This window comes from Motacilla alba, chromosome 1A, assembly GCF_015832195.1.
Source record: "Motacilla alba alba isolate MOTALB_02 chromosome 1A, Motacilla_alba_V1.0_pri, whole genome shotgun sequence".
Classification (NCBI taxonomy): Eukaryota; Metazoa; Chordata; class Aves; order Passeriformes; family Motacillidae; genus Motacilla; species Motacilla alba.
The window spans coordinates 67,098,793-67,113,526 of NC_052031.1; the positions used below are offsets into that span (position 1 = coordinate 67,098,793).

Consider the following 14,734-nt stretch of genomic DNA (forward strand, 5'->3'; position numbering starts at 1 on the left):
GTGATTTACCTCAACTCAGAGGCAAACACAAGTAAACTGATAACCAGAATAATGACTGAATGCAGATTTTACAGAACTAAAACTAATATTTTGAAATACAATTGCAACAAATACAAACCTATGTGGGTCACAGAACAAGGACACTGGGCCTGTGCCACCAAACCACACCACCACCCAACTCCATCTCAACTCCAGTTTTAAGTTAGGATACTGCAGATCCAGAGACCTTTAACCTAGAGTTCAGCTGAACTTCAAACCCACCCCCATTTACTTTCTCCCCTTGGTTAAATGGTATTTCCAACCCAAATTAGGAAGCACAGCTGAAAGCAAGCTAAGACCAAAGCCCAACACCCTCTGAGCTTTCAGCTCACCCAGTCAGTGGTGAAATCTTTCAGAAGTGGACAGTCCTACTGTTCTTCCTTCCACACTGCTCCCATCTGTCCAGAGGAGATGAACACTTGAAATATACTGAGAAACAATCCTTGAGCTTGTGGCAGCACAACACCAGACTCTTTTATGCATGTGAGAATGAGGGACCAGTGAGAACACAGCAACTTGTGGAAATCTGAGATACCTGAAGTAACCATGGCATAAATTCACACTACAGTACTATATCCTTCTATAATCTGTATTGAAGAGAAAAAAGTGTAGATAGTAGTAGTAAGAATGAGTATTGATGGCCTCCATCTTGATTAATGATGAAGACAAAATGAAAAAAAATACTTCTTATGTGTGTGGCAACACATAAAACCCCACAACCAGAATGAGAAGCTAAGCTGATAACAACCTGTAACTGTCTGGGAACCTGGTACACTCACAGACACACAATACAATTTCACTGCAAGCTTTCTACCAGCATGAAAACACTGCCTGTTTTATCAGGATTAAACATAAACAGATTACTTTTATCTGCCTTCCCACTCTGACAGACTGTTTGACAAAATAGAATTCCACATCTAAGTATCATGTGTAGAGTGGTAATTTCATGTTCATGTTAAAAATGAATCGTGAAACATCAGAGACACAAAGCAAATTTTCTACTGCCAAACAGAAGAGGAAATATTAAGGCACTTTAGGCCCAGCCTCAACCATAAAGTTATGTAAGAAGAGATCATTGTAAAAAACAGAAAAAAAAAATCAAAGTCAAGTAATGAATTGATTACATTAAAAGGAAAAAAGTGCCACAATTACAATGTTGTTAACAAGATTACACAAAACTATGACATAATGCAGCTATGAAATCAAGAAGATCCAATTAACAGTGAATGGAATGCTAAATAAATTACTTAAATAAACGGACTGAAATTATTAAGAGTATCAGTCTTTAGAATTTTTAGAATTTCTAAAAGACAGGCCACTCATAAACCAAAAGTGAAAAATTTTACCCAAATCTGTGAAGCTCCTTTAATAGCTCAGTGACTGAATTTCAGGAAGGACACTATTTAAGTTTGAAATCACGACTTCAGAGCCAATTCGAAAGCTTCCGCCTTACAATTTTCATTTTTTTGGCTACGGATTTCTCCTGTCCTCACAAACACTAGAACACTTGATACTATTTATAAGCAGAAGCTGACAGCTGCTATCTTCCAGAATTATAGATAACAATTTCTAACCTCTCAATATTTGAAACATTAATTTAGTTATTACGATAACACAGAATTTCTTATCAACTTCAATCATTCGTGTTAAGTATTCTATTGAAAAGAAAGGCATTCTCTGGAATTTTTTTATTTTTCCCTCTTCATTATTCCAGTGGATTAGATTTTTGTCTTTTGGATAGACATTTCCATTATGAAAGCTTTTGTTTCACTCTACCTGTAACATGTGATTTTTCAGCTGTTCCTCCACAGAGTGAATAAAGTCTTCAAGCTTGGTAAAAATGGATACAGAAATAACTACTGACTAGAGATTCCCCTGTACCTAGGAACTGTTTTATCCTTGCTGGTAATAAAAATAAATAAATAAACCCCAAGTCTGAAATTTTTGTGTTTTATTCTTGATTCCATGCTTGTTAAGGTATTTTGCTCTATGTATAGTCTAGACTCTTGCTCCTGAATATGTAAATCCACACTTGGCTACGTTAAAAAGAAGTTTCTGTATCCATGTCTTGCAAGGCAGGCAGACACCTTTACATGGCTATGTTTAGGACTGCAACAAGGGAAAAACATAAAAAAGCTGAGCACAGACAGCTGCACACTATCCTGGAAAGCTGAATTCCATCCCAGAGATGTTATGCAATGATACACAAGCTGTGAAATGTTATCTGAAGTGGCTGCACTGGCTGTGTGTGCTTCATTTCCCAGTGGCTGAGTCAAGATCCTAGACCTGGGTGCAAGACTTGAGTCTGTGACCTGCAAAAACACCAATCATCCCAATCCAAGTCTGTAAGAAGTGTTTTTGAACGTATGAATAATTAATACACTGGAAAAGCTTGGCTTGAGTAATTAAAGTCAGACACTCCATTCTAATTGTAACTACTCTGCCCTAGGATTTGTGAAACGAGAAGAATAATATTTATAACCTGAGCAAGGTAAAACAGTTCTGTTTGTTCATGAGTTACCAGCTTTTATAGTGATGATTATTGGAGAAAACATGAAAACCCAATAATTCTGACTCCAGTGCAGCACTCCAGTGGCATATAACAAAGGCCATGCATGAGTAATGAGGAAAAAACCAGAATACTGAGTAGCCTCTCAATGTGAACATCACTCCAACTGTTTGATAGCTGAAACAAAGTCCTTATTGCAAAAGAAGAAAACCACACAATATAAAAGTCCATAAACAGAGAGATTGCACAACCAGCCTTAACTTTGGTATTTCCTAGTTTAGGAGTCTTAAAGTTCTTTTAGCTCTAAGCAGGCTTTAAGTTCTTTCAAAAACATAATTTTGTTCTTTAGATACTTAAACCCAAAACACTAGAAAAAAGATTTCAATTGTATCCTGTTATACCATACTGAAAGAAATGTGGCTCATCAACAGGACTGGAATTTTTAGGCCTCTTGCTTCTCAAAACTGTGCAAAGCTGCACAATACAAAATATGTATTAGGTAAATGTATTTGTTTCTAAATAATGGAATTTTCTCTTGGGCTATATCCTGGTATTTCTGGAAGATTTTAAAGAGAAGTCCAAATTTTAATGATTCCTCAGGCATAAAAAATGTCAATAAATTGAAGCAAGGTAAGAGATTTTCAAACAACAAAAATGTGTATTTTGCTATGAGCTTAACCTAAATTCCTAAAAAGCTCTGAAAAGGCCCTACCTGTTAAATTATCAGACACTTGTTCTTTCATTTAAAGGTTGGTACAGCTCCTGATCCACTTATTTGGAGAACTCTTAACAAAGACAGGGAAAAGGATGACTTGGTATTTCCATTATCGCAAATGTTTAAAATATTATATATGAACAAGCAAGTGACAAAAAAAAAAAAAATCCCCTAAAAAACAACCAAACCAGTTGTTAAAGGAGAAAGAATCCTACTCAGAGACATGCCATTGCAAAGCAATGATTACCAGTGCAATTCAACTGAGGAGGGAACTGTTAAAGCAATTTTATCCTAAAATAAAATAACCACAAAATATGCAACAACAAAACCCCTGATAAAATGAAAAAGCCCCTCCAGACCCCTTTCCCCAAAAGCAAATGGTTTGAGAGTGGGCAGTGATTGGCAACATTACTGAAGTCAAGAATAAGTTCGTCACCACCATCTGTTTAATTGTTCTTGGAACTATGCCTTAAAAATCAAGACAAAATTTTTGTTCATAGAATGGACCCTGAAATATTCCTACCATCATCTATCGGTCGTGAAAGTTGGGGGACCAATTTGCAGACTTCCAGACAGAGCCAGTAATTATTTCTGGTTTCATGAGGGAAAAAAGGACAGCACAGACATGGTGCATGGTTTAATAAATCATGTCTGTGACTCTACTGTGCGAGACTGACTTCAGGCACATTCTTAATCCAAATTTATCAGAAATTTTTATGAAGAAAAATCAACTGTGTAGCTGTCAAACAAAATAGGGTCACTGGAAAGCCCCCTAAATGGCCTCAAAGCTGAAGTTCTGTTAGTACTGCAGGAAAATTTAAAGCCCATTGATGCCCTTATTTCCATAAAGCTCAGCAGATGTAAGAGTCCATCAGCAGGTTCTTTACTTTTTTTGGGAAAGAGCCCAAATGCAAACTGTATTTGCAAGATTTCCCTTAAATATGCCTTCTGTTGATGCTACAAGAAATTTTTAGTCCTGACACAGGAATAGCATCTATGTTATGATCCATCTGGCTTCAAGAATTTATTTTTTATCCCCACACCACTGGTTTTCCAGTCACACCTCTTGCCATTGCATCATCAGTTCCAAACAATTTTTAAATCATGATGGTGCATCACACTGAAATTAAGGCAGGAAGGCTGTGCATGCCAGGCTATCAATTTCTTAAATAACAAGTTGTTCTTGAGAAATATTTTTCCTTATAAATAGGCTCTCTTAAATAACAAATGGTTCCCGTTACTATTTCACAATAGACTTCCAAAATGTCCCCGTCAGACAAGAGTTCCATAAGCTAAAAACTACATCCAAATATTCTCATTCAACACAAGCAGGGCTCCAGTGAAATAAAAATCCATCAGAGAAAGGCTTACTGGAAAATAAATGCAACTCCTCAACACCTGGAAGGATTATTTTTTTTAGCTTACCTATATTCTCTGTTAACTTTCTAAAGCAAACAATAAAACATGTCTTCAACACACTGAAATGAAGCCAGGCCCTGATCTACAGAAATCACCTGAGCAGAACACAACAATGCCTTACACAAATCTAGGCTAAATATAAATCCATGCCTTCCATCAGCAGAAAGGCTGATACTAAAAGAAGACTGTCACAAGTGGAAGAGGTTAAACTAGAAGCCTTTTCTTCATTCTCTGCACTTTACTCCTACCTAGTAACAAAAAGCAAAGAGAACACTGCTCAATCAAGAAGGGGAGAACATGGCTTTGCCAACCTAGAGACAACAAAAAAAAATTGCTTTTATTGGGAAGAACAGAAAGGAGAGCTACCTTCAGTGTCTCAATTTCCAGCCTTTTTCTTTTCACTATGTCAAGAAAAGCAGCAGCTTCCTGTGTTTCTTGTGGAGTATCTGGGCTTCCAGTCCCACGGGGAAGAGCTGCTCTGCTGTCTGTGACACACACAGCTGGTAGAGGACTCACCAGGATTCTCACATCAAGGTTTTCATTTATAATTTAGTCCAATCTAAGAATATGTTCCCAATTATTTTTAAAGTGCATCTCTGAGGTACCTGCCAAAGGTACACCTCTAATTCCACAGCTATAGTTAAGTTCAAGGTCAAACTGTTTTCCAAACTCTGACAATGCCATTTCCCAGTATATTAGAAGAGAAGGGAAAAAAAAGAGAAGACTATTTTAACCTCAAATAGGTGTTCAATAGCATGTCATTTTTTCCTGAAACCTGAACTTTTACTATAATCAGTGTGATGAGCTGTCATTCCAAATGGTTTCACTCCCACAAAATAATGAACAACTTCAGAAAGGGCTTCATGAAGAAAATAAGCAACCTTAACTATACATGATGTTTCTAATTCTGACTGTTGTGATCTCATCTCTTATTTCTCCACTGCATACCTTCAGATCCTAAGTAATGGAAATACATTTGCAGATCTGGACTGAGTTCTTAGCCTGCAACAATAAAAGTCTGAGTTACTTGTATATCCTTGTTCTTGTAACAAGAAACACATAAGAAATACCCTAAGATCGAGAGAATTTAAATCCCTCATTTTTGTATTTTTCCATTTGTGTATTCTGTTCACAACATCATTTTGGACAGGCAGTTGTTTAATTTTTCCTACATCATCTCTAGTTCTAAAATGGTTAGAAAAATAATTTTAAAAATCCACACAGAAATAGGCAAAAGCCAACTACTCCTGAGATCTCAAACAGTTCATTGGTATTTACAGCACATCTTAATGCATTCCCTTTTGTTGCTTTGCCACAGCCTGTTAACAGGTTACAGTCCCCTCATTAAAGAGTTCTCTACTCTTCTGTAACCATTCCTTCTCTTGCAGTCAGCTGTTACACTGCCTTCAGTAACATCTGCTTGTCTGTAGGGCTGCAGACAGAAACTTTGCAGTACGATTTTCAGCAATATAATACCATTTCACCGGCACAGAAAGGACGTTCACTGTTCTCACAGAATGACAGGCAAACTGTGGGTAGGTTCACACTGTGTTCATGAGATAAATTTCACCCTGAACCCTTTATCATTCACATATGGTCACTGCATTTTTACATGCTTGAAAGCTGAAGGATCATTAAAGTATTAATATTGTTTCCCTTGCATTTTACTTGTGAAATTGCAATTTAGTAATTTCTTTCATGAAGACAGAAATACACCCCTTTGAAGTACCTTGTTGCTTTTTTTCTTGGATTACTGTAATTCTATTTTAATGTCTTTGTATCTGTTTTAAAATTTTATTTTAACAACTGAAGTTAGTGTTCAGATTATTCAGAAGTTTACTGATTTTCCTACAACAAGACATTCTGTGAGCAAGAATACAGAACATTCTGTGTATATGAACAAAGAGAGAAACAATGCACCCTCGAGATCAAGTTTGACACCAAGAAAATGTAATTTAAGTAGTAAACAGTTCCTTATTTAACCTGTAATTCAACTGAAAAAAACCCCAAACCCTCACATTTATCAAATTCATTTTATATTAGCAGCTAGATATTTCACAGCAGCAGCACTGGGAGGTACCCTGCAAGTCTGAATCCCTGATTATAGACTAGAGATACAGTCATATTTAAATAAAAATTTGGGATTATTGCATGGGACTATTTTCACTGCAGCAACTGTATTGTTTCCATACAAAGTAAAAATATGTATTTCATTTTGCTTCAAAAGTTAGCAGCTTTTTACTAGCTTATGCATAATCCTTCAGGAATAAAACTTAACAGTAATCATCATCTGCTTCCTCAGTCTCTCCTCTCCTTCAGATTTTAACTCTCAGTGTAAATTTGAACATCTACTTTGCTTTCTGTTAAAGAGTGTTAGAAAGAGAAATATTCACATGAGAGAAACCAGAGTAAAAACAACAGGTAACAATACAGAGAAGGCAGCAAAGCCCTGCAGGAAGACACAGCATACTCACAAAAAAATTCCCATGTTATTTCTCTCATTTTTCTAATTATTATGAAATTTCATGAACTTGTTAATTGAGAGATGCTACGCATGCCTGTATAGAGGATTTAACACTGTATGCTGTTTAGGAAGATATTGAAATTTTACAGAAAGGCAGTTTGTTAACAGAGCCAAAAGAATTGGCACAGCTCAAACAGAAAGTCCATATCCTGTGTAAGACAATGGGCAGCAGCAGATGATCCACGGAAAGAATCTTCTTATTCCCTTTATTGCTGACTTCTGACCTGAAGCTTGTGTGTTACAATACTTACTTTTCCCCCCCCCCCCAGCTACGGAATCTCTCTGGTTGGTTTAATGCATGTAAATAATACCTCTGTTATGCAAAAGGATTATTAAACCAGGCTCTAAAAGTCCTGGGCATATGTATGTCCAACATAACGATGCCAGCAGGAAAAACCCACCGGGGTATTTCCTGAGATTGATTTGAAGCAATGCATGATGAAGACTTTATACTTTATGAAAGGAGAAAACCCCACAACTGGGCTGCAGCCACAGCCATTGAAGCAGAGCAGGCAGCAGGCATTAAGCCCAGTGCTGTTACTGGTTTGGAAAGCAGTTAAGACAAAAAAGCAACACTGCCTTTGCAGCCTGAGTGAAATTCCACTGGAGCACTTGCACCATGTTTCTGTATATAACACATTCCTTGTCCTTTAAAGGGTATGATATCTTACACTTGGGAAGGGTTTCTTTCCTCTTCCCTCCTGTAATTGAAAAGTATTCTTTACTGCCGATTTAAGGTTTGTTTTGACAAAGAGAGCACTGATGAGGCACTCAAGAGCTTGTATTAAATCAAAGTTAGACAGAAGTGAGCAGCTTGTATATGTGCTGTGGGATACACTCGCTCACATATTTATCTTCCGTGTTTTGAGAGAAGGTTACAAATATTTTTATACATATACACACACATATAAAAGAGTGTGAGTAAGCAAGCTCACATTCCAAGAGAAGTTTTCTGGCTATGTCAGGAGTGTAGTCCACCCTCTGCTAAGCAAACCTATTTTTTTTCAAGCACAAGAGGATATTATCAGAGGAGCCCGTGTGGATATACAGAAACCAGAGATCGTCATGGCTCGCTGAGGTGATGAGCTGATGGGTGGATGGCGCCCATTATCTTCACTCCTCAATCCAAGTTTTCCTGAAAAACGGACAGGGGGAGGAGGAGGCTCCAACTGAGCATAAGGCACAGAGGACAAGCAAAGGATTAGGAGTGGACAGCAAGAAAGGGAAGGAGAATGCAAAAGATATTGAAAACGTTTCAAAGAGCTAGAAAATAGTTCCTAGATTAGAAGATCCAGTTGTCAGCAACTTAAAACAATATTCAGGTTTTAACTTCTGTACAAGGCTATTACATAACCCTGAAGCAAGGAATTTAACCAAAAGGAATGTGCCTTTACTATCTATAGAAAATACACTTAGCTTCAGCTGCTTCAACGCTCCTTGGAATTTTAAAATGTTTCAAGCCTTGGTTCGGCAAGCGTATCACCCCCTGCCCAGCCACCAGCCGGGGGAACCCGACGCCAAGTACAAGGGGAAGCTGGTGCATGAAACTCAGCTGAACTGCTTCTACATCAAACCTGGAGGTAAGACAGCATCACCCACTCGTGTGCACAGAAACTGTACTCAGAGCTGCTGTAAGTGTTGCCTTCCTGTTTAACTAGAGCAATCTGTGTAATGTAGGAGACTACCCTAATACCTCACAGCAGTATTTGGTGATAATGTACTGGGAAGCCCTGAATGTGTGATCACACCACCACAGGATTTAGATAATTCTAGTAATTCTCAAATCTGGGGAGTTGACTAGATGGACGGCTTCTCTTGGTTACAGATTGTATTTTCAGCATTTAATGAACATTGCTTTCCTGCTTCCACTGTGACATGATTGAAAAAAAGGATTGCAAGTATAAGGGAAATGAAAGAAATAGGTTTTTTTTTTTATTGTAGACAAAGAGGCTAAGAAGTTTAAAACATAGGAAAGCTGAAAATACTAAATACATGTGTGCGTATGTGAAGGGATTAAGCTGCAAAGGCGGTTACACAAGGGATTTGTGAAAAGCAACCAGCTCTGGAATATCCTCGTTTGCAGGGGAAATACACAGGCACTCAACACGCATTTCCCCTGCTCCTGAAACCCCTACCATTTTATGCTGTGCAAGGAGGGATGTGTGAAGCAGAGGGTATACAGGTAGTTACATGAAAATAACCCCTCTGAAAAAATAATCCTTATCTGCTGCAAGCCCAACTCTTGAGCCTTACTGCATCATATGCCTATCTTATCTTGAAAAGACGTCAGGAATGCCCAGCACTGGCACTGCACTCTCCACAGTAAACCTCCAGACAAGCTAATTTGTTGCTTATATGCTGACATCCATAAATGGGAAACAAAGACTGTGTCTAGCAGATATATGCAGCATTACTCTCCTGCCATCCCATACAGAAACTCATCCCCAAAGGTGGGATGTTTGATACATGGTTCTAACTCCATTCCATACCCTTTTCCTACTGATTTGTTTGCCCAAGTTGAGATACAGCTGCACCATGCAGAAAATAGTTACCAGCCATCTAAAAACTACACAGCTTTTTTGTCTCAGCTCCTTAGCCTGTTTCTTCTCACATGGCATACTCTGACTTCCAGATTGGGCTGAAACTGAAAACCTACATGAGCATTGCTGCACTTCTTTTCCTTACTGTTTTAAAGCACCTTCAACACACAACAGAAAAACATCATTCAAGCAAAAAGGTGGCTGCAGTCATCACAGTTACAGCTGCAAAAAGCCACCTGACAAACCAAAACCTGTTTGCTTTGCTCAGCCAAAGGCTTCCACAATTGGCACAAAATCTTCAGGGTAGGAAGGGTGAGGAAGAAACAACTAAAATGTCCTGTTTAGAAAGTCTGAAGAGAAAAGATCTGTGCTGAGTTGGGCGCCGCGACCGGGGACGTGGGGTTACGCATCAAAAATTAAAACTTAAGGCCTTCACGAGTGGTGTCTACAAATTCCACTGAAAAACATAAACTGTATTTAGTTTAAAGGAAAGTATGAATAATCAGGCAGCCCTGGAGAAACTAAATTTAGAAATACTCATTAGTACAAACAATTTTGCTTTAAAAACAACAAACAAAAAGGAATTCTGTAGTTCTTCCTCCTTTTTTTTTTTTTTAATATGAGCTGTAAAAACCTAAATCATAGAACATTTACTCTCCACAATACCCAGAAAAAAAACAAACCCCTAAACACCCTAAAGCTGAGTAATTAATAGCTGCTACACCTAGAGTCACAATAATAGTTTAGTTTGGCTGGGGCCTCTGCAGTTCACTTATTCCAGTGTTCTGCTCAGAATAGTGGCAGCTTCAGTATGGGGAAAGAAGAAATCATGATCAACTACAGGTTTCCATAAAAAACTATATTCTATGGCACTTTTTCAGTTGATTTATTTATAATTATTTTAAAATTTATTTTTATTATTTATTTTAATTATTTCAACTATTATTTTAATTATTATTTCATATTATTATTTTATTTTTATTATTTTAAAATTTATTTTTAATTCATTTTCATGTTCCCTTCCCTAGCTTAAAAATCCACTCCTCCTTCCATGGATTTAAGCAGAGTTTAGGTACAGGTTTCAAACCCTGTAGTTTGTGCACTCCAGAACAGGCAAGCCAAATAACCTGACTGCTAAACCATAATTACTGATGTTAAAACCCACTTTCCTTGAGACAGCACTGCTGCATGTCCATCTATCCCTGACTGCATTATTAACTTATGCCATCAAGTTATAATAATATTTTTATATCTCAGCAGGCAGGCATTAAAGATTTTCAGGTAGCCTCGAAAATTGAGACAGAAAGCATGAAAACCTAACATATAAATGCACATATTTTATGACTTTAGTGATAAAAATGTAAGTTGGTATCTATACTATTTCCAAGGGGCAGTTTATTATTTTCCTTGACATTCTGAAGTAATTTTTACCATTTTCTAAGCACATGAAAATCATTGGTTAGTTGAAGTACAGACCACAAAGGCAGGAGCTATATGGGAAATGCAGTAGAAAATTAGTAATGCCTTTATCTATGTTTTTATAAACTGGTTTATGAACAGGTAATTTGAGTGTAGGTACAAGGAAGTCAATAAACTGAGTGCCAGAGGCCATATTGCATGAAAAAAAAAATCAACACTATGCATCCAATAAATAGAGGCAGTAAGAAGGTTGCTTGCTTCTCTCCAGAAAATTCGGAGATTACAAACTATAAAACAGTTAAGTTGGACAGAAACTTAAATAGGCTTCTAAAAAAATGCATGCAACATGACAAAGTTCATGCTGCATCCTTCATTTTCTGGGTTTCGAATTAATTCTTAGAAAAACATTAATTATTTTCAGTATGTGTGTTTCCTTTGGAGATTTAAAAAAAGGAAAATAATGCCTATGCTCAAGAGTGTTAGTATTCCAACACTCTCAGCAAAACTGAGGTTTCACTTTAAGGCCAGGAACATCCAGGGAAGATAATCATGACCTCTGCTGTTGTTCTGTCTTGCTGGATACACAATGAATTTTTAAAATGCTGATCAAAGGAGAGAAGCTGGAATGGAAAAGAGGAGAGATTTGTTTGTATCTCTGAGACAAAGTGTCTCCAAGGACAGAACTCAGGTAAACCACAAACATTTGTATTCTGCAAAATGGCACTAGTCAGTCCAGGCAGACTTTACAAAAACAGCTTTACCCAAAACTGTTTAGCAAAAAAACAGGCTGAGAAGAATACATCCCTAAGAAGGGCAAGGCCCTCCTGCCAAAATGACTTAGCATTTCTACAGTTTGAGTTTGCACTTTTGTTTCAAATTGACAAACACTTTTCAAAGGGTTTTAAACCACAGAAGTATTTCCTTAAACAAAACATGCAGGCCAGAGTAATAGTTCTGCAAACAAACTAAAGCTCAAAAAGCCTGGTTTTAGGTTATTCAGTTGTGACAAAAACACTGCATTTTGTGTAATGATGCAGCAACAGAAAGCCATGCAATGTTTCTGAATCAACAGACCACTGATTTGGAGACATTTAGAGAAAAAATAATACAGAATGGACTAAGTTAAACACATTTACAGGTATTTGTTTCAAAATTCTGAATTTGGGGAATAATCAATTGAATACACATTTCTATTTTCTGCACTCATCCTGTTGGGGTTTTGATACTGGACCTGATACTGAACGTTGGCAGGACAGAGGCTGAGAAAGAAGGTTCTCTTTTCTAAACTGGTATTTCTTGCCCAAACCAAAAACATCAAACAGAAACTCTGCTACATCATAAAGACAAAGGCTGGAATATCTATTTTGCCTGTCTCAGTTGAGCAAGGAGTAGTTTATTGGTCAATATGCAGAAGGCCAAGTCTAAATATATACACAAGGAAATTTAACAACCAAATGCTGGTTTCATGCTCAAATTAAAAAAAAAATCATAAGAAAGAGGAGGTTTAAAATACTGTATTACACAATAATGTAGTGTAGACTATGAACACATTTCAAGGGGAAAAATGCACTATGGTAGCCAAAAGAGGATTGTTTTTCATCATATATCCTTTTTTTACATCTCACTCTGATTCTCTTCTTGTTGCTTCCTACCTTTTCCCTTCAGAAGTAAATTTGTAAAGTCTTCAAGCTAAGATGTTTTTTACAAGGGAAATGCTACTTGCAGGGTCACTGCAGAGGTGGGACACTCATAATCCATTTGTACTTTTATCAGGATCTATTTCCTTAGAAGGGTGAACTAAAATGTGCCACAATCAGTCTCAAAAGAAGAATGAGTTCTCTATTTGAGAGCGCTCATGGATGCTGTAGCAATCTAAGAATGAAAAATAATAGTTTGAGGAAAATATACACTGTTACCTTTTCCTAAACATTTTACAAGCACTTGCCCCCAGACATATATTTGGTAAAATTTTTATACATAATTATGAACTATGGGGGAAGGAAAAAACCCCAAACCCACAAACCACAGATAAAACCCACTACATTTCTTTAGACAGCTGGCAAACTTCCCTCTCCCTCCCATCCCATTTACCAGATGTCTCTGCAGTGTAGAAATCTGGGAAAATAATACAAAATGTTCAGGGTTCTGATAGACATATGGCAGCAGGTTAAAGTGAAAAACTGAAACAAGTGTAAGGTTATGTACAGACCACGCGTGTCTGGACAGCTCTGCCAAAACCAGGCATGTCTGCTCTGCTTTGGTACCACCTGCTGAACCTCTGCAGAAGCCCAAATTCAGCAGACACCTTTCACTAGGAAGGCTTTATTCCATTTCAGGCTGAGGAGATGACAGGAGCAAAGCCCTTGTTAGAGTGTGGCACAGAAGTGAAAAGTAACTTCTGTGTCCAAAGAGGTGCAGAAACTGTCAGAAATGCTGGTAGACATGTCACACAATTTCTTTCTCCACTCAATATAGCAGAAAAGCACCCAATTAACCTGTATCAGATCACTGTCACAATTAGCATACTATTTTAAGGTAGGATCTTGTGTTCTTGGCAGCTAAAATGCTCAAGGTGAAGCCAGTTCTGAGATAAGCAACTTAATATTCCCCAAACCCCCTGTTTCCTATAAGCATCAAAAGCAGAATTCAGTGATGAAAAGGTAAATGAGTGAAATCAGACATAATTCCCTGACCCAGTACACAGACAAAACACCTGGTACAGTAGAGTTGGGGAATAGCTGCAATTATTATATAGAGAGAAAATTAGGGTAATTTAATCAATAATTTACTGCTATATATTTCTTCTGAACTATCTCATATCAATCAGCATCAAGGCTTAAGCAGCAGGCTCTGACTATTGGTTTTCCCAATAACTATCAGGAAAAACTAATGAAAAAAGGTAATAATTATGTGGTAAAGATTAGTCAAATACCTAACTCATGAACATTTAAAAAATTGTTAGATCATCTAAACAAAACCAGGACTACTGTCCTGCTCTCAGAAAGCAAGCTTCTAAAATTGCAGTTAACTGCAGAAGTTTAAAGGTCACATTGAAAATTGCCTGTTAGAGCCATAAACCTTCTGTTCCTTGGTGGACAAAGATTTCTGCTGGCATTAAAAACTGTAATACGAGCTTCCCTCCTGGCTTTGAAATGAATAACCCCAGCTCTACCCTAAAAGATTTCCCAAAAAAAACTCTGCTGTGAAATAGTGGATCAGAGCAAACATTAACTGGCATGGATCCCAAACACAGCCTGAAAAGTCCTGGAATTAGACTGTGCCTCCCACATGGTGTTCAGACAATAATTCAACTTAAGATGACCAGGATCATATGAAACAATAAAAGAAATATGGAGAAAGAAAGTAAAAAGATTAAATACACCTTTTTCATTTTAAGCATTTCTTAAACTTACATTTATTGTGTACAATTTAGAATTTTTTTTTCCTATTGTGATCATATATTGGATACAAAGCAAGCTTTACAAAAGGATAGCTGCTACATCACAAAATGTTGTTGGGCTTGTCCAGTACACAAGCACCCCCTTTTGCTGCCAAAAAAAATTATTTTA

At 37.3% G+C, this 14,734-nt stretch overlaps 2 protein-coding genes across 23 annotated transcripts in view; one reads left to right on the forward strand and one right to left on the reverse strand.

Moving 5' to 3' along the window:
• DCP1B (decapping mRNA 1B) overlaps window positions 1-14,734 on the reverse strand; it is a 40,302-nt gene that overhangs the window by 18,967 nt on the left and 6,601 nt on the right. The gene's annotated exons all lie outside the window — the stretch shown is intronic.
• Window positions 1,210-14,734, forward strand: part of CACNA1C (calcium voltage-gated channel subunit alpha1 C) — a 464,806-nt gene continuing 451,281 nt past the window's right edge. For 9 of the 22 annotated variants that reach the window (XM_038153860.1, XM_038153861.1, XM_038153849.1 and 6 more), the window contains exon 1: window positions 1,213-8,786. In XM_038153860.1, the coding sequence (XP_038009788.1) occupies window positions 8,657-8,786 (130 nt within the window). In that variant the 5' untranslated portion in view covers window positions 1,213-8,656. Of the gene's footprint in view, window positions 8,787-14,734 lie in introns of all 22 variants that reach the window. The other 13 variants (XM_038153846.1, XM_038153850.1, XM_038153851.1 and 10 more) reach the window with 5 other exon arrangements.